Source organism: Puntigrus tetrazona, unplaced genomic scaffold (genome assembly GCF_018831695.1).
Source record: "Puntigrus tetrazona isolate hp1 unplaced genomic scaffold, ASM1883169v1 S000000648, whole genome shotgun sequence".
NCBI classification, from domain to species: domain Eukaryota; kingdom Metazoa; phylum Chordata; class Actinopteri; order Cypriniformes; family Cyprinidae; genus Puntigrus; species Puntigrus tetrazona.
Window position 1 is genome coordinate 46889 of NW_025048269.1, and position 25009 is coordinate 71897.

At 39.6% G+C, this 25009-nt stretch overlaps 1 protein-coding gene and 4 pseudogenes across 1 annotated transcript; 3 read left to right on the forward strand and 2 right to left on the reverse strand.

Annotated features, from left to right (window-relative positions):
* Positions 1-3642: 3642 nt before the first annotated feature.
* LOC122334832 lies at positions 3643-5640 on the reverse strand (annotated as a pseudogene).
* Positions 5641-7339: 1699 nt separating this feature from the next.
* LOC122334834 (serine/threonine-protein kinase pim-3-like) lies at positions 7340-8965 on the forward strand. Its single transcript, XM_043232731.1, has 7 exons — positions 7340-7367; positions 7473-7740; positions 7858-7936; positions 8022-8072; positions 8144-8519; positions 8667-8834; positions 8907-8965. Exons 1-7 carry the CDS (start codon positions 7340-7342, stop codon positions 8963-8965), a joined length of 1029 nt encoding a protein of 342 aa, XP_043088666.1.
* A 1163-nt stretch (positions 8966-10128) lies between these two features.
* LOC122334838 lies at positions 10129-12478 on the forward strand (annotated as a pseudogene).
* A 1730-nt stretch (positions 12479-14208) lies between these two features.
* On the forward strand, positions 14209-16374 carry LOC122334839 (annotated as a pseudogene).
* Positions 16375-17842: 1468 nt separating this feature from the next.
* LOC122334833 lies at positions 17843-20845 on the reverse strand (annotated as a pseudogene).
* Between the last annotated feature and the right edge of the window lie 4164 nt (positions 20846-25009).

Below are 25009 nucleotides of genomic sequence, written 5' to 3' on the forward strand. Positions count from 1 at the left end.
TGAAGTTTTGGTGCTGCATATAACATTATCTACAGAATCATGTGCTAGTGATAAATCTTCTGTTATGTTTGTACTGGCTACCGTATACAGGCCACCAGGGCACAGCACAGATTTCATCAAAGAATTTGCTGATTTTCTAACTGAGTTAGTACTGGCCGCAGATAAAGTCTTAATTGTTGGCGATTTTAATATCCATGTTGATAATGAAAAAGACTCATTAGGATCAGCTTTCTTAGACATTTTGAACTCCATTGGGGTTAGACAACACGTCTCTGGACCTACTCATTGTAGAAATCATACTCTAGATCTAATACTGTCACATGGAATGGATGTTAAAATGGTTGAAGTACTGCAGCAAAGTGATGACATTTCAGATCACTATCTAGTCTTGTGTGAACTCTGTATAGTTAAACCTGTAAACTCTGCACCTTATTACAAGTATGGTAGAACCATCACTTCCACCACAAAAGAAAGCTTTCTAAATAACCTTCCTGACTTATCTCAATTCCTTAGCTCATCCAATACGACGCAAAAAAACTTGATGATGTAACAGAAACTATGCACTCTCTTTTTCTAGCACTTTAGATACAGTTGCTCCTTTGCACTTAAAAAGATAAAAGAAAACAATCTGACTCCATGGTATAATGACAACACACGCACCCTAAAGAGAGCAGCCCGGAAAATGGAGCGCAGGTGGAGAAAAACCAAATTAGAAGTATTTCGTATTGCCTGGCGGGAGAGTATGCTGTCATACAGAAAAGCATTAAAAATAGCAAGATCTGATTATTTTTCATCCCTTTTAGAAGAAAACAAACACAACCCCCGGTATTTATTCAGTACAGTAACTAAATTAACAAAAATAAAGCATCAACAGGTGCTAATATTCCCCAGAGCATAGCTGCAATGAGTACATGAATTTCTTTACTTCTAAGATTGATACCATCAGAGATAAAATTGTAACTATGCAGCCGTCAACTACAGTTTCACATCAGATAGTGAGCTTTAGATCCCCTGAGGAACAATTACACTCTTTCTCTATTATAGGAGAAGAAGACTTGTACAAACTTGTTAAATTATCTAAACCAGCAACATGTATGTTAGACCCTGTTCCATCTAAACTATTAAAAGATCTGCTTCCAGAAGTCATAGATCCTATTTTGAACATTATTAATTCATCATTGTCATTAGGTTATGTTCCCAAAACCTTTAAACTGGCTGTAGTTAAACCTCTCATTAAGAAACCACATCTTGATCCCAAAGACTTTTAAATTACAGACCAATCTCTAATCTCCCTTTTCTGTCAAAGATACTAGAAAGGTAGTATCCTCACAACTGTATTCCTTTTTAAAAAAATGGTGTCTGTGAGGATTTCAATCAGGTTTTAGACCGTACCATAGTACTGAGACTGCTCTCATTAGAGTTACTAATGACCTGCTTCTATCATCTGATCGTGGTTTTATCTCGTTATTAGTGCTATTAGATCTTAGCGCAGCATTCGATACTATCGATCACAACATTCTCTTGGATAGACTAGAAAACTATGTTGGCATTAGAGGAAGCGCCTTAGCATGGTTTAAATCATATCTATCTGACCGCTATATCAGTTTGTGGCATTAAATGAGGAGGTATCATATCGATTAAAAGTGAAATATGGAGTTCCTCAAGGCTCAGTGCTAGGACCGTTACTTTTCAACCTGTACATGTTACCTCTGGGAGATATTATCAGGAGTCATGGTGTTAGTTTTCACTGCTATGCTGATGATACTCAGCTCTATATTTCAGCGCAGCCTGGTGATACACACCAAATTGAGAATCTAACAGAATGCATAGTCGATATAAAAAGCTGGATGATGAGTAACTTCTTAATGTTAAATTCTGAAAAAACAGAGGTGCTAATAATTGGACCTAAAAACCCCACATATAATAATCTAGAACACAGCCTATCACTTGATGGCTGCTCTGTTAATTCTTCATTGTCAGTTAGGAACCTAGGTGTGCTGTTTGACCGCAATCTTTCCTTTGAAAATCATGTTTCTAGCATCTGTAAAACTGCGTTTTTCCATCTTAAAAATATATCTAAATTACGACCTATGCTTTCAACCTCTAATGCAGAAATATTAATTCATGCGTTTATGACCTCAAGGTTAGATTATTGCAATGCTTTATTGGGTGGTTGTTCTGCACGCTTAATAAACAAACTTCAGCTAGTCCAAAACGCAGCAGCCAGAGTCCTTACTAGAACAAGGAAGTATGATCATATTAGCCCAGTTCTGTCAACACTGCACTGGCTCCTATCAAACATCGAATAGATTTTAAAATCTTATTAATTACCTATAAAGCCCTGAATGGTTTAGCTCCTCAATCCTTCAGCGAGCTCTTATCACATTATAGTCCTGCACGTCCGCTGCGTTCTCAAAACTCTGGCCATTTGATACTACCTAGAATATCAAAATCAACTGCGGGCAGCAGATCATTTTCCTATCTAGCACCTAAACTCTGGAACAATCTCCTAACTCTGTTCGGGAAGCAGACACACTCTGCCAGTTTAAATCTAGATTAAAGACACATCTTTTAACTTAGCCTACACATAACACACCAACACGCCTTTTATTATTCAAATCCGTTAAAGGATTTTTAGGCTGCATTACTTAGATTTGCTGGAACCGGGAACACTACTCCTAAAATACGATGTACTTGTGACATCGTAAAAAAGAATGGCATCTACGCTAATATTAGTCCTGTCTCTTTCTCAATCTGCTTTCACAGTTTGTATCCAGACTAGATGGTGGATCAGCACCCAGAGATTATGTTCATCAGAGACCAGAACACCTAGATGCGCCCCGTGGACCAATCACCAGATCCTGATGCACACACGCACACGCACACACTAAGTCATTTACACTACCTGACACAGCTGCGTTTAAAATTGAACTGGAAGTTAAGTGCTGGGCGTCCGGTCAGAGGAGAACTGACCCCAACTGAGTCTGGTTTCTCCCAAGGTTTTTTTTCTCCATTCTGTATGCATGGGGTTTTGTTTCCTTGCCGCTGTCGCCTCTGGCTTGCTTGGTTGGGGACACTTAACTTCTAGTGACTATCGTTGAATTGACTACAGAGACCGTCTCTGCATTTAATAAGAAATTGGTCACTCTCGTCATTATACATCCATGTCATTATACTGTACAGTGCTTTGATGCAACCTGTGTTGTTAAAAGCGCTATATAAATAAAAATTATTGATTAATTGATTGATTTTTATGTACAGTATATGCATATTTTGCTATTAATGTCAAATATATTTTGCATTAATTGTTCTTTAGTTTTTTATTGATCTGTTGTTTTTCAGTTGATTATGTCATATCCAATGCTACATGGGTCTGTAGTTCTTTCTCTCAACAAAGCTGTTACAGTTTAGTACATTATTTGTCCAAATACTGTTTAAATGCTGTTTTAGTTTGTGAAAAACTTTAAGACATTTTCAAAATCTCATAAAATGGATTTCAGAACAAAGTGGGTGGGTGCTGTTGCTCTCTCCTTTAACATTTGCATGTTTATTTATTTGTCATCAACTACTGGATAGATTTGACCTTTGATTTTATTTATTTTCCCGGTGCTTTTCCTGTCTCAATTATAAAAGCACATTATACTACTTTAAATACAAAACAAAACATTTATTTACACAATTAATATACATATATACAATTATATTTAGCTTCTATCTGATCCCATCAGAGCTCGGGTTTCAGCTGGCGCTGCATGTTCAGCTCCTCCAGCATCTACACAGAGCTCCTCACAGACTGAAGAAGAGGAGAGAAAGCTGATGTTCTTCTCCTCTTTTCTTTTGGTGCCCAGAGGAAGCTGTTCTCTACAGTTTCTGTGTCAGTACAAATCATTCAAGCCATTTATCTAGACTGATCCTGACCATACAACCCAACCAAAGACTGCAGTGATTGTGATTTCTGTAAAGTCATTGTCCACCTGTTCAGTTTAACCAGGGGTGGAGCTCAATGTCATCTAAAGTGGGCCGATCTGCCGCCTCTGCACTGAGACACCAGCTGATCAACTGACGGCACTCTGTTACACACAACACAGCACTTGTGTTCAGCAACACAAAACAACAAACGCGTCACAGGATTTGTGTCTCTTGCCTGTAGACAGCTTTCGAGGGAAGCGCAGTATGCTTTTGAGGTGACTCTCCGTGTGACTCTGAAGGGCAACCACCCGCACAGGATTTTATAGAGAGTCACCCCGACTGACCAAACAGTAGCCGGTCCTGCATGATAGCGACGCTGACCGAACCATTCAGGAGGGGCGTACTGAAGAGTGCCTGAGAGACACAGCAACAACAGAAAGACTCCAGTCCAAAATATCTTTCAACGGTTTCTCTTTGTTTGATCATCATCAACGTACAAACACATCCACAGAGTGATGTAGAGAGATCTTTCTTGCTGTAACGATAAAACTACCTGAAAACCATCTGTAGGCTGAGTCCTTTACTAGGTCTCCACAGCCAAAGTCCAGCAGCTTGACTTCATGTGAGTCCGTGGAAATCAGCAGGTTCTGGGGCTTGACGTCCCGGTGCAGGACTCCGCGGCTTTCGCAGTGTTTCAACGCGCTGATGAGCTGCTGCAGCACTTTCTTGGCCAGGCTCTCATCCAGGTAGCCGATCTCCTCACAGAAACTCTGGAGATCTTGGCAAGGAACCGGACGCTCCAGGATCATGATGTATTGAGCGGGACTGTCAAACCACTCCACGAGCTGCAGGACATTGGGGCAGGCAGGAGCTGAATTCACCAGAGTCATCAATGCCACCTCCAGCGGCAGCCGGCCATGTCCTTCCTGCAGGGACAAATGCTGCGTTATATCCAGATGTGTTCAAACCAATGAGAAACAGAACAGATTCACTCACAACTTTCAGTCTCCTCTGCGGCGTGACTTTAGAGACATATTTGATGGCAACCTGTAGACAGAACAAGCTCCTGTATAACATTTACTGATCTCAATTCTTAGGCTTCTTGAATGAATAACAGAAGAAAATTTCTTACTGGCAGTCCATCAGACCTGCGTGTCCCAGCAAACACAGAGCCGAATCCACCTCTTCCCAGCAATGAACCCTTCACATATGTTTCTGTAACATAAGATCACAAGAAATGTCTGCGAGAGAAAACACGTTGTAGTATCTAAAACTGTTCAGTAACAAGTCTTCTCATAATCTGAGCCTGATTTCTTTAATTTAAGTCTATTCTGACCTCTGCGCGAGAGCGTTTGGCAGGTCTTCTGCATGAGGTGGATGGACGCTGATCTCCCCTGACTGCCGCTCTGCCACTTCCTCTTCCTGTTAGTCTGATCCGCTGACACAGAAACGGCCAACTCAGAAGGTAGAGGTGCTATATAGCCAGGCAGCTCTTGACTCGGTGTCTGGGTTTGGTTTGGCAGCGGTTCCTGGTCGTGGTCACCAGAGACACGTCTCCCAACCTCCTGAACAGCAGCACTCCTGGATCTGGAGCGGCCTGAAGATGGAGCATTTCATCCATACAATAACTAAAGGTCCTATTATAATAACCAGATATCACATACCAATAACACAAATAATAAACAACTGAAATATAAAACACTCACCGCGTCTTTCAGCCATGTGAGCCATTTAAACCAAACCAAACTCCAATAAATAGAAATACAAAGCAAGAAAAATAACAAAATAGCAACAAACTAAATCAATTAGCGAAAGAAAATAATAAATGTATACTGTCCTCGGAAAAACAACGAACAAAACAGAAAAAAAACCTCCAAACTTCTTCAAAATTAAGAGAAGAACAGTTAAATAAGTATTCTCAGGATAAATATCTGCAAAAGTCTCTTTGAGGTCGCCTCATCTCTCATAAGACATTTATATTCAGAAAGAATTCATTTAGGTGCACTCGTCGCTATAGCAACTAAAATTCGAATCAAACAGACGTCGCGTGCGTGAGCGCGCATACGTTGAAAAAAAAAAAAAAAAAAAAAAAAAAACCTTCTTTATTTTTAACTATTTATTTAAATTTGTGAGATTTATGTAAACAAAAGTTTTTCCTATGTGATTTTATATTGGACACACATTTAAAAAATATATTAATACGGATTTTTCTTTATGCACAGCATCGCCAGTTAATGTTAATTGGTGTAGTTATTATTTAATTATCATAACTTTTTATTAGAAATGTAATTATAGTTGTGTAATTCATATTATATTTATTTGACAGGTATTCTTTTACGAATCAATTTACAAATTAATTTAAAATCAATTACGGAGCAAAATACATATGCTGTTGAAACGGAACAAGCAATGTGTAATTAAGAATGTTAATTAATCACATATATAATTTTCATTTGAAGTGATTAAGTATTTTATTAAAAATTAATTTAATCGATTTAACATTGTCGTCATATATTTATTGTTTGCGTATTCGAATCACGTGACCTGACCGTTTCCTCTTAGCTAGTCCATAGAAATATGAATATAAAACCGCAGGTAGGTTAAGTTATTAATAATAACTTAACTTTGTTATTAATCTCAAAATCCCGTTCAAATAATATTTATCACGTCTACACTTACTCATATTGATATTCATCAAATTCATATTTTCAGTTAAGGGAATAGAGACTTTTCTACTACTAACAAAATTGATCGTGTATGAAGATAATTTTGACAATGATGTGAAGAAAAGGCTGTTTTAATTTAGCCAGAGCTCATAATAAAACAATATAAACATACGGATAATAATAATAATAATAATAATAATAATAATAATAATAATAATAATAATAATAATAATAATAAATAGCTTACATAAAAATAATCAATAAAAAATCTGAACAAACGCAAACCATCCCAATCATGGATTAAGATATTTGATGTAACTAGGTCTATTTGTGAATAAAACGGACGTACGCGCACGCGACGTCGTCATAGCAACGAGTGTAATGATATGAATTCCGGCTGAAAATATAAACACTGTCTGTTTTGAGAGACGAGACGAGACGACTTCAAAGACTTTTGGAGAGTATTTTCTGCGCAAAACTGGGATTTTGGACTTTGGAAGATTTCTATACGCAGAGAGTTCAGATTATTTCTGAGAACACTTTTATTATATTATATTTTTTTCATTTGGAAGAAGTTCGGAGGCGTTTTCAATTGTTTCTACTTCAGAGGAGTTTCTTCTGAGGACAGTATTTATTTACTTGTTCGTTCATTCATTTCATTAGTTTGGTCAGTTATTTTATTTTATTTTATTTTATTTTATTTTAATTTTATTTTTTTTATTTTTATTTTTATTTTTGATTTATTGGAGTTTGGTTTGGTTTAAATGGCTCACATGGCTGAAAGACGCGTAAGTGTTTTATATTTCAGTTGTTTATTATTTGTGTTATTGGTCTGTGATATCTGGTTATTATAATAGGACCTTTAGTTATTGTATGGATGAAATGCTCCATCTTCAGGCCGCTCCAGATCCAGGAGTGCTGCTGTTCAGGAGGTTGGGAGACGTGTCTCTGGTGACCACGACCAGGAACCGCTGCCAAACCAAACCCAGACTCCGAGTCAAGAGCTGCCTGGCTATATAGCTCCTCTACCTTCTCAGTTGGCCATTTCTGTGTCAGCGGATCAGACTAACAGGAAGAGAGGAAGTGGCAGAGCGGCAGTCAGGGGAGATCAGCGTCCATCCACCTCATGCAGAAGACCTGCCAAAACGCTCTTGCAGAGGTCAGAATAGACTTACATTAAAGAAATCAGGCTCAGATTATGAGAAGACTTGTTACTGAACAGTTTTAGATACTACAACGTGTTTTCTCGCAGACATTTCTAGTGATCTTATGTTACAGAAACATATGTGAAGGGTTCATTGCTGGGAAGAGGTGGATTCGGCTCTGTGTTTGCTGGGACACGAAGATCTGATGGACTGCCAGTAAGACATTTCCTTCTGTTATTCATTCAAGAAGCCTAAGAATTGAGATCAGTATATGTTATACAGGAGCTTGTTCTGTCTACAGGTTGCCATCAAATATGTCTCTAAAGTCACGCCAGAGAGGAGACTGAAAGTTGTGAGTGAATCTGTTCTGTTTTCTCATTGGTTTGAACACATCTGGATATAACGCAGCATTTGTCCCTGCAGGAAGGACATGGCCGGCTGCCGCTGGAGGTGGCATTGATGACTCTGGTGAATTCAGCTCCTGCCTGCCCCAATGTCCTGCAGCTCGTGGAGTGGTTTGACAGTCCCGCTCAATACATCATGATCCTGGAGCGTCCCGTTCCTTGCCAAGATCTCCAGAGTTTCTGTGAGGAGAACGGCTACCTGGATGAGAGCCTGGCAAAGAAAGTGCTGCTGCAGCTCATCAGCGCGTTGAAACACTGCGAGAGCCGCGGAGTCCTGCACCGGGACGTCAAGCCCCAGAACCTGCTGATTTCCACGGACTCACATGAAGTCAAGCTGCTGGACTTTGGCTGTGGAGATCTAGTAAAGGACTCGGCCTACAGATGGTTTTCAGGTAGTTTTATCGTTACAGCAGGAAAGATCTCTCTACATCACTCTGTGGATGTGTTTGTACGTAGATGATGATCAAACAAAGAGAAACCGTTGAAAGATATTTTGGACTGCAGTCTTTCTGTTGTTGCTGTGTCTCTCAGGCACTCTTCAGTACGCCCTCCTGAATGGTTCGGTCAGCGTCGCTATCATGCAGGACCGGCTACTGTTTGGTCAGTCAGTCGGGTGACTCTCTATAAAATCCTGTGCGGGTGGTTGCCCTTCAGAGTCACACGGAGAGTCACCTCCAAAGCATACTGCGCTTCCTCAAAGCTGTCTACAGGCAAGAGACACAAATCCTGTGACGTTTGTTGTTTTGTGTTGCTGAACACAAGTGCTGTGTTGTGTGTAACAGAGTGCCGCCAGTTGATCAGCGCGTGTCTCAGTGCAGCGCGGCAGATCGGCCCACTTTAGATGACATTGAGCTCCACCCCTGTTAAACTGAACAGGTGGACAATGACTTTACAGAAATCACAATCACTGCAGGTCTTTGGTTGGGTTGTATGGTCAGGATCAGTCTAGATAAATGGCTTGAATGATTTGTACTGACACAGAAACTGTAGAGAACAGCTTCCTCTGGGCACTTAAAAAGAAAAGAGGAGAAGAACATCAGCTTTCTCTCCTCTTCTTCAGTCTGTGAGGAGCTCTGTGTGTAGATGCTGGAGGAGCTGAACATGCAGCGCCAGCTGAAACCCGAGCTCTGATATAATTGTATATATGTATATTAATTGTGTAAATAAATAATTTGATTTTGTTTTGTATTTAAAGCAGCATAATGTGCTTTACAATTAGGTCAGGGAAAAGCACCCAGAAATTAGAAAAATTATGAAGAAAAACAAAAAGGTCAAATCTATCCAGTATGTGTTGACAGATGCACAGAATGCATATCACTAAAATATTTTGTAAAACAAAATAATTATTAACTAAAATAAATAAAATTATATTTTTGAGTACTACTGTACTGTAGTGACCACTACTTGTGTTGGACCACTCCAACCTCGTATAATTCAGTTGTTTTGTAGGCCCCTATTGTAATATGTAAGAAGTATCACCAGCTTCATGAGTACTTGTAACGTTTAATGAAGTGAAATTTTATTACAAATATTAATATTCAAAATATAATACTATTTATATAATTATCTTTTTTTAAGCTGTCTACAGTAGTTAAACAAGATTTCGGCAATAGTCTTTTTGTGAATATTTTATTTGCTCATATCATTAGATACAAACATCGAATAATACAAATGGCCAGACTCTAGGCAAGATTCTTTGCTGTTCCGTTCTCTTATGATGTCACATTCAGAATTCTCTTATGGAATGTTGGAGCATGTAAAAGTGTCAAACTCCAATATTACTTTTGTGGGTAGTTTGGAGAGACAGCAGTGTGTTAGTGCCATCATGGGTCAGCAAAACTCTTGTTTAAAGAAAGCGGTGGAGAGTGAGTGTGTGTACAATTCCCATCTAAGTACACCACTTCAGTCCAACATGCCAAATCCTCATCAGCGTGCTGGTACTGTTGAGGAAGATGGAGGAGATAGGGTGATGAGTGAGAAGAAGAAGGTGATGAGGAAAAAAAAATGGAGGTTTTGGAAGAGGTTGGCCTGTTTCACTTCTCTCGCCCAAGAGCTGGGAAGAGTGAGAAAGCTCAGGATGAGAAAGTGGAGCAAAGCGAGAAGCTGGAGCAGGCTGGATCTTCTAGGTGCTCTGATGGTAAATCACATCAACGTCACCTAAATGTGCATAGAATCGGAGCTCTGTGATTCAAAAAGTGTCTTAATGCTGCTCTTATGATTTATTCAAGTATTGTTTGTTCAGTCTTTTGTCATTTCCGATCCTCTCTTTAGATCAGATTTCTCAGCAGAACATCACATGTGATGTTCATCAGGAAGCTCCGAGCTCTAAAGTCCTCCCCTCTTCTGAAGAGCAGCCGAGGAAGTAGCATCTTCAGAAGTGTGTGGAAGATAATCTGTCCGAAGGAGAGATTAAGTCCCCGTTGACAGAACAACAGGACAGTGAAGTGGCCACGAGCAGTGAGAGTGAGTTTATTGCCATAACCCAAAACATACACACATATTTTATGGCTGCTTGATATATAACGCAGACATGAACATTCAGGCTGTTTACGTTTCGCAGAGATCAATACAAATATTCCATACGGTTTCTCCATTAACATTTAAAAAAACTACTCATACATGAGAATGTGAAAAAATGTTAATGTTTCTTTATAGATATCTACTTGAACTACAGCATTGGTGCTAAACTGGGTGAAGGAGGATTCGGTGCTGTTTACAAGGGAGTGCAATGCAAGGATGGCTTTCCGGTAATTTTTAAAAAACATATATCCGATAAATTATTCTTTCGTTTTGTGTACATGATTTAGAGCAGCTGATCTGTTTAACTTTGGTCGCTTTTGACTGAAAATTTGTACATTTTGAAAATTAAAAAATCGTTTGTGTTCAAGTTTGCCTGTAGCAACAATAATTCAAGCGCGTGATCCACAAATAAAGGCCGCATGAGGCTGGCTTATAAGAACATGATCATGGTTTTATATTAATTTGATCTCACAAAGGGAAATGTTCATTTGAACTAATCATTTGTTTTGTTGATCAGGTGGCACTGAAATTTGTCAAAAAAACAGAAAACATGAAATATATCAACATTGTAAGTAGACTGCACTCTCTCTGTTATCTCCTCACAGTCTCTGTTTTAATCATAGACAGGCAAATCATTTCTGTATTTAAAACTGTCTTTCCGCTTAGCCTGATCACGCCAAACCGTTCCCTGGAAATCGGCCTGACCGTCCTTGCCAATAAGGGTCCCAGCTCACCCCACATCGTTGAGCTGCTGGACTGGCAGGAGTTTCCAGACCATTATGTTATGGTCTTGCAGTGCCCCTCGCCCTGTGAGAATCTCTTTGACTACTTGGAGCGCTGTGGAGGCATCTTAGACGAAAAACTTTGCACGGCACGTGATGCAGCAGGTCGTCGAGGCTGCTGACAAATGCTGCAGCTGCGGAGTTCTTCATAGAGACATCAAACTGGAGAACTTGTTAGTTAACACAGACAACCTGGACGTGACTCTGATTGATTTCGGCTGCGGGGACCTGCTGCATGAAATGCCGTACAGAACCTTTAGTGGTATGTATTATCAGGGTGCCTGAGATTTTCTGCAGTATTTTTAACTTTCGTGAGTGGTCAGACCAACTTGTCATGTTGCACATGCTAACGGTGAAGAGAAAACATGCCCTGCCGGTATAAACGTACAAATGTCTTTCCTCCAGGTACAGAGGAATACTGCCCCCCTGAATATTCAGAGACGGGCAAGTACAACGGACGGCCAGCAACAGTGTTTTCACTGGGGGTAGTTTTGTACACTTTGGTCTGCGGCTATTATCCAGACCACACCGATCTGGACAAGATCAAGAACTGGCTGTGGTATCTGCCCAGCTTGTCAAAAGGTCAGACCTTCGCAAACAAAGCCAACAGTAATTCTATATCGCAGAAAAGCACGAAAAAGTGCCATCTGAGCCAAGTGTCTGTCTTCCTCTAGATTATTTTTGCAAGCAGGTGAGTTGTTGTAAAGGAAGTTTAAGATAGCAGTCAAACGTCTCTCTCTTCTTTCTGAACAGAATGCAGCCATTTGATCAACGCCTGCCTGCATCCCAACCCCGAGGAGAGAATGCCTCTTGACAGACTCCTACTCCACGACTGGTTTAACGTACCTATATATGATCAACATACATCATTGAGATAACTCAAATTGCTTTTACTCTTTGTTAGTTGTTTTGTTTGCTGTCTAATGATCAATAAACCTGATTTTTTTTTTTTTTTTTTTTTTTTTCTGTTTTTGTCGTAGGTCATCCCAAAAGTCGTGGAGACAAGAGCACCCTGCTACGCCCACACAGGAAGTGCCCTGCAGTCAGCGTAGTGTCTGGTGGGCTGACACGAGTGGCCCATCCATCCGTCCGGTCTTTGCGTCTTGCGAGACCGGCAAGCTCTGGTAGCGTCTGGCGCCAGGGCTTGACACCCAAAAAATGTTAATAAACAAAAAAAAAAATAAAATACTCTGTGTGTGAAGATTTGTTATTCCTCGTCATAAAAATATGTGTCTTATTTGCCATTTGACACAACCCCTCTTCCGACCTGTAGTGACCACTACTTGTGTTGGACCACTCCAACCTCGTATAATTCAATTGTTTTGTAGGCCCCTATTCTAATATGTAAGAAATATCACCAGCTTCATGAGTACTTGTAACGTTTAATGAAGTGAAATTTTACTACAAATATTAATATTCAAAATATAATACTATTTATATAATTATCTTTTTTTAAGCTGTCTACAGTAGTTAAACAAGATTTCGGCAATAGTCTTTTTGTGAATATTTTATTTGCTCATGTCATTAGATACAAATATCGAATATCGTGACCACTACTTGTGTTGGACCACTCCAACCTCGTATAATTCAATTATTTTGTAGGCCCTTATTGTACAAGATGGCAGTCAGAAAATGTTTGTTGTTTGTTTGTTTTTGGTCAAACTTGAGTTCTGCTGTGGTTGTAGAATTTAGTTCCATCCCTGATTAAATACATACGAACCGGTTAATCACGTTCTTCAGGATTAGCAGAACATTAAACTCAATTAACAATATATAGTTTTTGTTACTGTCTTCCAGGCTGAATGTCGCACCATCTCAAAATCATGGCTGATTGCATAGCTTACAAATATTCAGGACATTCAAAATGGTTTATTAACTAGAACTTACTTAAGCTGCTTTTTCCCAACAAGTCAATCCTACTGGACCCTGCATTGGTATCCTCCCCATGAACCATAAGCTGTCTACCGCCCTCCTTTGGAAGTGAGAGAAAACACAAACATTAAAGGGAAAACTCGAATAGCCAAAAGCCAAGAGAGAGAATAGAGAAATAGCTATTCAAAAGTGTAAAATTATCACAGTATTGTAAAGACTCTTGTTTAGAGAAACCCAAAATAATATACATGAATATACATCCCTCCGTAAACGATATGCATGGACTGCATTTCATGAAATAAAAGGTTTTAAGACAAAATAGTTTCATTGTTGTTTTTATTATTATTATTTTTATTTAAGCAGAGGTTTTGTATTGTACTTCCAGGAATGCAGAGAAATATCATCAGCTTCATGAGTACTTGTAACGTTTAATGAAGTGGTGAAATTGTATTACAAATATTAATATTCAAAATATAATATTATTTACATAATTATCTCTCTTTTTTTAGCTGTGTACAGTAGTTAAACAAGATTTCGGCAATAGTCTTTTTGTGAATATTTTATTTGCTCATATCATTAGATACAAACATCGAATAATACAAATGGCAACCAGGCAACCAGACTCCATGCAAGATTCTTTGCTGTTCCGTTCTCTTATGATGTCACATTCAGAATTCTCTTATGGAATGTTGGAGCATGTAAAAGTGTCAAACTCAATATTACTTTTGTGGGTAGTTTGGAGAGACAGCAGTGTGTTAGTGCGATCATGGGTCAGCAAAACTCTTGTTTAAAGAAAGCGGTAGAGAGTGAGTGTGTGTACAACTCCCATCTAAGTACACCACTTCAGTCCAACATGCCAAATCCTCATCAGCGTGCTGGTACTGTTGAGGAAGATGGAGGAGATAGGGTGATGAGTGAGAAGAAGAAGGTGATGAGGGAAAAAATGGAGGTTTTGGAAGAGGTTGGCCTGTTTCCACTTCTCTCGCCCAAGAGCTGGGGAGAGTGAGAAAGCTCAGGATGAGAAAGTGGAGCAAAGCGAGAAGCTGGAGCAGGCTGGATCTTCTAGGTGCTCTGATGGTAAATCACATCAACGTCACCTAAATGTGCATAGAATCGGAGCTCTGTGAATCAAAAAGTGTCTTAATGCTGCTCTTATGATTTATTCAAGTATTGTTTTTGCGATCGTTCAGTCTTTTGTCATTTCCGATCCTCTCTTTAGATCAGATTTCTCTGCAGAACATCACATGTGATGTTCATCAGGAAGCTCTGAGCTCTAAAGTCCTCCCCTCTTCTGAAGAGCAGCCGAGGAAGGAGCATCTTCAGGAGGAGTGTGTGGAAGATAATCTGTCCGAAGGAGAGATTAAGTCCCCGTTGACAGAACAACAGGACAGTGAAGTGGCCACGAGCAGTGAGAGTGGGTTTATTGCCATAACCCAAAACATACACACATATTTTATGGCTGCTTGATATATAACGCAGACATGAACATTCAGGCTGTTTACGCTTTCGCAGAGATCAATACAAATATTCCATATTGGTTTCCCCATTAACATTTAAAAACTACTCATACATGAGAATGTGAAAAAAATGTTAATGTTTCTATATAGATATCTACTTGAACTACAGCATCGGTGCTAAACTGGGTGAAGGAGGATTCGGTGCTGTTTACAAGGGAGTGCGATGCAAGGATGGCTTTCCGGTAATTTTTTAAAAACATATACCCGATAAATTATTCTTTCGTTTTGTGTACATAGTGTACAACTAATCATTTGTTTTGTTGATCAGGTGGCACTGAAATTTGTCAAAAAAACAGAAAACATGAAATATATCAACATTGTAAGTAGACTGCACTCTCTCTGTTATCTCCTCACAGTCTCTGTTTAAATCATAGACAGGCAAATCATTTCTGTATTTAAAAACTGTCTTTCCGCTAGCCTGATCACGCCGAACCCGTTCCCCTGGAAATCGGCCTGACCGTCCTTGCCAATAAGGGTCCCAGCTCACCCCACATCATTGAGCTGCTGGACTGGCAGGAGTTTCCAGACCATTATGTTATGGTCTTGCAGTGCCCCTCGCCCTGTGAGAATCTCTTTGACTACTTGGAGCGCTGTGGAGGCATCTTAGACGAAAACCTTGCACGGCACGTGATGCAGTAGGTCGTCGAGGCTGCTGACAAATGCTGCAGCCGCGGAGTTCTTCATAGAGACATCAAACTGGAGAACTTGTTAGTTAACACAGACAACCTGGACGTGACTCTGATTGATTTCGGCTGCGGGGACCTGCTGCATGAAATGCCGTACAGCACCTTTAGTGGTATGTATTATCAGGGTGCCTGAGATTTTCTGCAGTATTTTTAACTTTCGTGAGTAGTCAGACCAACTTGTCATGTTGCACATGCTAACGGTGAAGAGAAAACATGCCATGCCAGGTATAAACGTACAAATGTCTTTCCTCCAGGTACAGAGGAATACTGCCCCCCTGAATATTCAGAGACGGGCAAGTACAACGGACGGCCAGCAACAGTGTTTTCACTGGGGGTAGTTTTGTACACTTTGGTCTGCGGCTATTATCCAGACCACACCGATCTGGACAAGATCAAGAACTGGCTGTGGTATCTGCCCAGCTTGTCAAAAGGTGAGACCTTCGCAAGCAAAGCCAACAGTAATTCTATATCGCAGAAAAGCACGAAAAAGTGCCACCTGAGCCAAGTGGATTCATAAAAGATGTCCGTCTTCCTCTAGAAAGGAAGTTTAAGATAGCAGTCAAATGTCTCTCTCTCTTCTTTCTGAACAGAATGCAGCCATTTGATCAACGCCTGCCTGCATCCCAACCCCGAGGAGAGAATGCCTCTTGACAGACTCCTTCTCCACGACTGGTTTAACGTAGCTATATATGATCAACATACATCATAGAGATAACTCAAATTGCTTTTACTCTTTGTTAGTTGTTTCGTTTGCTGTCTAATGATCAATAAACCTGATTTTTTTTTCTGTTTTCGTCGTAGGTCATCCCAAAAGTCGTAGAGACAAGAGCACCCTGCTACGGCCACACAGGAAGTGCCCTGCAGTCAGCGTAGTGTCTGGTGGGCTGACACGAGTGGCCCATCCATCCGTCCGTCCAGGTCTTTGCATCTTGCGAGACCGGCAAGCTCTGGTAGCGTCACCTGTAGTGACCACTACTTGTGTTGGACCACTCCAACCTCGTATAATTCAATTGTTTTGTAGGCCCCTATTGTAATATGTAAGAAATATCATCAGCTTCATGAGTACTTGTAACGTTTAATAAGGTGAAATTTTATTACAAATATTAATATTCAAAATATAATACTATTTATATAATTATCTTCTTTTTTTAAGCTGTCTACAGTATGTGGCGGAAGGGGTATAGTTTTTAACAGCAACGCTTAACTCCGACTACGCCACCCTAGGGATTATTCCCTGGGAACAAAGTTATAATTGGACAGGTTCGGATCCCTCATATGAAGTTAGGCCAGACACTTGGGTAGCATATAAAAGTATACATTTTATTAATACACAAATTTTAAAATGCTTTCGCAAAAAGAAAAAAGCACCGCTTCAAAACAAGAATACAAATACAGAAATAATCTAAGATTGGGGTCCTACAATAAATCACATACATCCGGCAGGGCTGAAGCTTCCAGCGGCAAGAGGAGTTCGGTTTTTACGATGGCACACTTCCACGCACACACCCCTGTGCACTCAGATCACACTACTAAATACTCAGTGTTACACAGCATACCAAGAAGAACCACCACCAGGAGAGAAAGCAAACCACCCGTGGGACCCCAGCTCCTGCAATGAAGCAAACAAAATAAATACAAAATTACAACATTAACCACAAAGTATAACAAACAATACATTAAAGCCACGCCGCACCAACAGGGGTACAAACAAAAGAGAAAACAAAAAGACTTAAATCAAATACAAAATCAGGTTACATCCAAAAAGGTAATTTAAACCAAACAATTCGATCAAGAAAAAGTAAATATCAACTAAACTCACAGAATGAAATGGAAGAAGACAAACAAAAAGACAGTTGTAACGAATGGGAACAAGGGAGGTGATCTTGAACGTTACTCCCAGAAATAAAGAATACATAAATTCGAAGCGGGCATTAAAACCACATCCAAACCAGACACGAACAGTCCCCTTTAAGAGTTACTGATGGCAGCTTCCGCGTTGTAACCAGGATAATTTAGCAGCATAAAGAGAAGTCCAGAGCACGCGGTTTCTATATGGGCGAAACAAAAGAAAGGGAGGATTCTACGCAAAAGGACAAAAAGATGTTAATCTGCATCACGTGGTTCCCCAAATTCGATTTTAAGTATTGGTAGCACCGGTTTGTCACTCATGCCTTCCGCTCACACAGTGGGGTACAGGAAATCATGCCTATTTTGTGCGTAACGACATTACCTCTGCAAGTAGGTTAACAGGTTACCAGGCTCGGAAGAATGTACGTTACCTTTAAGCCAAGTCAAGGCGCAAACAATATGGTGGACGGCATACATACTACGCGCCCACAGAAACAGTCGCTAATGAGGCATCTACGTATAAATACAAGGGTCTTTGTAGAAAGAAAAACACAAAAACGTATTCTCTTACACCAAATAATGATCTTTAAAATAGCATTATGTGACCCCGTTAAAATACAGTGGACTGTAATGGCATGCTTCGTAAATGAAAACAAGCACAATATTAGTTGGACCAATGAACAATATAATTCAGTTTATTATTACTAAATTTGAATGAAACTTTTTCACTGATCGCTATTCACATTCTACGTGGATATTGTCACCTATACCGAACAGTTTCACAATTGTGTTTTACTTCACAATATTGACAATACTGACAGAAATTTGTATTTTGCATTATGATAAGGAGCAAAGTATTACCATAATACGGTCTCAGTGCTCATGTGTTAGTTTTTGCTTATTATGAATTACTTGTCTATTTGACCTATAATTTTATTTCTGATTTTAAATTTGACTTCATATTTGTACCCTTAATTTCACTCAAAGTTTTTGTAATTTTTTGTATTTTGCCTTTTTCTAATGAATACATTGTTTGTATTACTGTATATGCATATTTTAAAATATGTCTGTAGTCACAGTCAATTTCCCTACAAAAACTAGTTAAACATTTTTATGTACAGTATATGCATATTTTGCTATTAATGTCAAATATATTTTGCATTAATGGTTCTTTATTTTTTATTGATCTGTTTTTCAATTGATTATGTCATATCCAATGCTGCAGGGGTCTGTAGTTCTTTCTCTCAACAAAGCTGTTACAGTTTGGTACATTATTTGTCCAAATACTGTTTAAATGCTGTTTTAGTTTGTGAAAAACTTTTAGACATTTTCAAAATCTCATAAAATGGATTTCAGAACAAAGTGGGTGGGTGCTGTTGCTCTCTCCTTTAACATTTGCATGTTTATTTATTTGTCATCAACTACAGGATAGATTTGACCTTTGATTTTATTTATTTTCCTGGGTGCTTTTCCCTGTCTCAATTATAAAAGCACAATGTACTACTTTAAATACAAAACAAAACATTTATTTACACAATTAATATATACATATATACAATTATATTTAGCTTCTATCTGACCCCATCAGAGCTCGGGTTTCAGCTGGCGCTGCATGTTCAGCTCCTCCAGCATCTACACAGAGCTCCTCACAGACTGAAGAAGAGGAGAGAAAGCTGATGTTCTTCTCCTCTTTTCTTTTGGTGCCCAGAGGAAGCTGTTCTCTACAGTTTCTGTGTCAGTACAAATCATTCAAGCCATTTATCTAGACTGATCCTGACCATACAACCCAACCAAAGACCGCAGTGATTGTGATTTCTGTAAAGTCATTGTCCACCTGTTCAGTTTAACCAGGGGTGGAGCTCAGTGTCATCTAAAGTGGGCCGATCTGCCGCCTCTGCACTGAGACACCAGCTGATCAACTGACGGCACTCTGTTACACACAACACAGCACTTGTGTTCAGCAACACAAAACAACAAACGTCACAGGATTTGTGTCTCTTGCCTGTAGACAGCTTTCGAGGGAAGCGCAGTATGCTTTTGGAGGTGACTCTCCGTGTGACTCTGAAGGGCAACCACCCGCACAGGATTTTATAGAGAGTCACCCCGACTGACCAAAAACAGTAGCCGGTCCTGCATGATAGCGGCTGACCGAACCATACAGGAGAGGGCGTACTGAAGAGTGCCTGAGAGACACAGCAACAACAGAAAGACTCCAGTCCAAAATATCTTTCAACGGTTTCTCTTTGTTTGATCATCATCTACGTACAAACACATCCACAGAGTGATGTAGAGAGATCTTTCCTGCTGTAACGATAAAACTACCTGAAAACCATCTGTAGGCCGAGTCCTTTACTAGGTCTCCACAGCCAAAAGTCCAGCAGCTTGACTTCATGTGAGTCCGTGGAAATCAGCAGGTTCTGGGGCTTGGCGTCCCGGTGCAGGACTCCGCGGCTCGCAGTGTGTTTCAACGCGCTGATGAGCTGCAGCAGCACTTTCTTTGCCAGGCTCTCATCCAGGTAGCCGTTCTCCTCACAGAAACTCTGGAGATCTTGGCAAGGAACGGGACGCTCCAGGATCATGATGTATTGAGCGGGACTGTCAAACCACTCCACGAGCTGCAGGACATTGGGGCAGGCAGGAGCTGAATTCACCAGAGTCATCAATGCCACCTCCAGCGGCAGCCGCCATGTCCTTCCTGCAGGGACAAATGCTGCGTTATATCCAGATGTGTTCAAACCAATGAGAAACAGAACAGATTCACTCACAACTTTCAGTCTCCTCTGCGGCGTGACTTTAGAGACATATTTGATGGCAAGCTGTAGACAGAACAAGCTCCTGTATAACATATACTGATCTCAATTCTTAGGCTTCTTGAATGAATAACAGAAGGAAATGTCTTACTGGCAGTCCATCAGATCTGCGTGTCCCAGCAAACACAGAGCGAATCCACCTCTTCCCAGCAATGAACCCTTCACATATGTTCCTGTAACATAAGATCACAAGAAATGTCTGCGAGAGAAAACACGTTGTAGTATCTAAAACTGTTCAGTAACAAGTCTTCTCATAATCTGAGCCTGATTTCTTTAATGTAAGTCTATTCTGACCTCTGCAGAGCGTTTGGGTAGGTCTTCTGCATGAGGTGGATGGACGCTGATCTCCCTGACTGCCGCTCTGCCACTTCCTCTTCCTGTTAGTCTGATCCGCTGACACAGAAACGGCCAACTCAGAAGGTAGAGGTGCTATATAGCCAGGCAGCTCTTGACTCGGTGTCTGGGTTTGGTTTGGCAGCGGTTCCTGGTCGTGGTCACCAGAGACACGTCTCCCAACCTCCTGAACAGCAGCACTCCTGGATCTGGAGCGGCCTGAAGATGGAGCATTTCATCCATACAATAACTAAAGGTCCTATTATAATAACCAGATATCACATACCAATAACACAAATAATAAACAACTGAAATATAAAACACTCACCGCGTCTTTCAGCCATGTGAGCCATTTAAACCAAACCAAACTCCAATAAATAGAAATACAAAGCAAGAAAAATAACAAAATAGCAACAAACTAAATCAATTAGCGAAAGAAATAATAAATGTATACTGTCCTCGGAAAAACAACGAACAAAACAGAAAAAAACCTCCAAACTTCTTTTCAAAATTAAGAGAAGAACAGTTAAATAAGTATTCTCAGGATAAATATCTGCAAAAGTCTCTTTGAGGTCGCCTCATCTCTCATAAGACATTTATATTCAGAAAGAATTCATTTAGGTGCACTCACGCTATAGCAACTAAAATTCGAATCAAACAGACGTCGCGTAAGTAAGCGCATAAGTTAAAAAAAAAAAAAAAAAAAAAAAAACTTTCTTTATTTTTAACTATTTATTTAAATTTGTGAGATTTATGTAAACACAAAGTTTTTCCTATGTGATTTTATATTGGACACACATTTAAAAAAATATATTAATACGGATTTTTCTTTTATGCACAGCATCGCCAGTTAATGTTAATTGGTGTAGTTATTATTTAATTATCATAACTTTTTATTAGAAATGTAGATATAGTTGTGTAATTCATATTCTATTTATTTGACAGGTATTCTTTTACGAATCAATTTACGAATTAAATTAAAATCAATTACGGAGCAAAATACATATGCTGTTGAAACGGAACAAGCAATGTGTAATTAAGAATGTTAATTAATCACATATATAATTTTCATTTGAAGTGATTAAGTATTTTATTAAAAATTAATTTAATCGATTTAACATTGTCGTCATATATTTATTGTGTAAGGTATTCGAATCACGTGACCTGACCGTTTCCTCTTAGCTAGTCCATAAAAATATGAATATAAAACCGCAGGTAGGTTAAGTTGTTAATAATAATAATAAATATTTGTTTTTAATCTCAAAATCCCGTTCAAATAATATTTATCATGTCTACACTTACTCATATTGATATTCATCAAATTCATATTTTCAGTTAAGGGAATAGAGACTTTTCTACTACTAACTAAATTGATCGTGTATGAAGATAATTTTGACAATGATGTGGAGAAAAGGCTGTTTTAATTTAGCCAGAGCTCATAATAAAACAATATAAATATACGGATAATAATAATAATAATAATAATAATAATAATAATAATAATAATAATAATAATAGTGATAATAAATAGCTTATATAAAAATAATCAATAAAAAATCTGAACAAACGCAAACCATCCCAATCATGGATCAAGATATTTGATGTAACTAGGTCTATTTGTGAATAAACGCAGAATGACGCACGCGACGTCGTCATAGCAACGAGTGTAGTGATATGAATTCCGGCTGAAAATATAAACACTGTCTGTTTTGAGAGACGAGACGAGACGACTTCAAAGACTTTTGGAGAGTATTTTCTGCGCAAAACTGGGATTTTTGGACTTTGGAAGATTTCTATACGCAGAGAGTTCAGATTATTTCTGAGAACACTTTTATTATGTTATATTTTTTTCATTTGGAAGAAGTTCGGAGCGTATTCAATTGTTTCTACTTCAGAGGAGTATTTCTGAGGACAGTATTTATTTACTTGTTCGTTCATTCATTTCATTAGTTTGGTCAGTTATTTTATTTTATTTTAATTTTATTTTTTAATTTTATTTTTATTTTTGATTTATTGGAGTTTGGTTTGGTTTAAATGGCTCACATGGCTGAAAGACGCGGTAAGTGTTTTATATTTCAGTTGTTTATTATTTGTGTTATTGGTATGTGATATCTGGTTATTATAATAGGACCTTTAGTTATTGTATGGATGAAATGCTCCATCTTCAGGCCGCTCCAGATCCAGGAGCGCTGCTGTTCAGGAGGTTGGGAGACGTGTCTCTGGTGACCACGACCAGGAACCGCTGCCAAACCAAACCCAGACACCGAGTCAAGAGCTGCCTGGCTATATAGCACCTCTACCTTCTGAGTTGGCCGTTTCTGTGTCAGCGGATCAGACTAACAGGAAGAGGAAGTGGCAGAGCGGCAGTCAGGAGATCAGCGTCCATCCACCTCATGCAGAAGACCTGCCAAACGCTCTCGCAGAGGTCAGAATAGACTTACATTAACGAAAATCAGGCTCAGATTATGAGAAGACTTGTTACTGAACAGTTTTAGATACTACAACGTGTTTTCTCTCGCAGACATTTCTTGTGATCTTATGTTACAGGAACATATGTGGAGGGTTCATTGCTGGAAGAGGTGGATTCGGCTCTGTGTTTGCTGGGACACGCAGATCTGATGGACTGCCAGTAAGACATTTCCTTCTGTTATTCATTCAAGAAGCCTAAGAATTGAGATCAGTATATGTTATACAGGAGCTTGTTCTGTCTACAGGTTGCCATCAAATATGTCTCTAAAGTCACGCCGCAGAGGAGACTGGAAAGTTGTGAGTGAATCTGTTCTGTTTCTCATTGGTTTGAACACATCTGGATATAACGCAGCATTTGTCCCTGCAGGAAGGACATGGCCGGCTGCCGCTGGAGGTGGCATTGATGACTCTGGTGAATTCAGCTCCTGCCTGCCCCAATGTCCTGCAGCTCGTGGAGTGGTTTGACAGTCCGCTCAATACATCATGATCCTGGGCGTCCCGTTCCTTGCCAAGATCTCCAGAGTTTCTGTGAGGAGAACGGCTACCTGGATGAGAGCCTGGCCAGAAAGTGCTGCTGCAGCTCATCAGCCGCGTTGAAACACTGCGAGCCATGAGTCCTGCACCGGGCGTCAAGCCCCAGAACCTGCTGATTTCCACGGACTCACATGAAGTCAAGCTGCTGACTTTGGCTGTGGAGACCTAGTAAAGGACTCGACCTACAGGTGGTTTTCAGGTAGTTTTATCGTTACAGCAGGAAAGATCTCTCTACATCACTCTGTGGATGTGTTTGTACGTAGATGATGATCAAACAAAGAGAAACCGTTGAAAGATATTTTGGACTGAGTCTTTCTGTTGTTGCTGTGTCTCTCAGGCACTCTTCAGTACGCCCCTCCTGAATGGTTCGGTCAGCGCCGCTATCATGCAGGACCGCTACTGTTTGGTCGGTCGGGGTGACTCTCTATAAAATCCTGTGCGGGTGGTTGCCCTTCAGAGTCACGGAGAGTCACCTCCAAAAGCATACTGCGCTTCCTCGAAAGCTGTCTACAGGCAGAGACACACAAATCCTGTGACGTTTGTTGTTTTGTGTTGCTGAACACAAGTGCTGTGTTGTGTGTAACAGAGTGCCGTCAGTTGATCAGCGCGTGTCTCAGTGCAGCGGCGGCAGATCGGCCCACTTTAGATGACATTGAGCTCCACCCCTGGTTAAACTGAACAGGTGGACAATGACTTTACAGAAATCACAATCACTGCGGTCTTTGGTTGGGTTGTATGGTCAGGATCAGTCTAGATAAATGGCTTGAATGATTTGTACTGACACAGAAACTGTAGAGAACAGCTTCCTCTGGGCACCAAAAGAGGAGAAGAACATCAGCTTTCTCTCCTCTTCTTCAGTCTGTGAGGAGCTCTGTGTAGATGCTGGAGGAGCTGAACATGCAGCGCCAGCTGAAACCCGAGCTCTGATGGGATCAGATAGAAGCTAAATATAATTGTATATATGTATATTAATTGTGTAAATAAATAATTTGATTTTGTTTTGTATTTAAAGCAGCATAATGTGCTTTACAATTAGGTCAGGGAAAAGCACCCAGAAATTAGAAAAATTATAAAGAAAAAACAAAAGGTCAAATCTATCCAGTATGTGTTGACAGATGCACAGAATGCATATCACTAAAATATTTTTAGTAAAACAAAATAATTATTAACTAAAATAAATAAAATTATATTTTTTGAGTACTACTGTACTGTAGTGACCACTACTTGTGTTGGACCACTCCAACCTCGTATAATTCAGTTGTTTTGTAGGCCCCTATTGTAATATGTAAGAAATATCACCAGCTTCATGAGTACTTGTAACGTTTAATGAAGTGAAATTTTATTACAAATATTAATATTCAAAATATAATACTATTTATATAATTATCTTTTTTTAAGCTGTCTACAGTAGTTAAACAAGATTTTGGCAATAGTCTTTTTGTGAATATTTTATTTGCTCATGTCATTAGATACAAATATCGAATATCGTGACCACTACTTGTGTTGGACCACTC

What these genes read in the sequence shown, in the direction of transcription:
- LOC122334834 (XM_043232731.1), top strand. Translation starts at nt 7,340, where the DNA reads ATGGCTCACATGGCTGAAAGACGCGTAA. An exon ending in ACGCTCTTGCAGAGGTCAGA is followed by an intron (nt 7,741 to 7,857) that starts ATAGACTTACAT and finishes TGTTACAGAAAC; the next exon opens with ATATGTGAAGGGTTCATTGC. An exon ending in CTACAGATGGTTTTCAGGTA is followed by an intron (nt 8,520 to 8,666) that starts GTTTTATCGTTA and finishes GGCACTCTTCAG; the next exon opens with TACGCCCTCCTGAATGGTTC.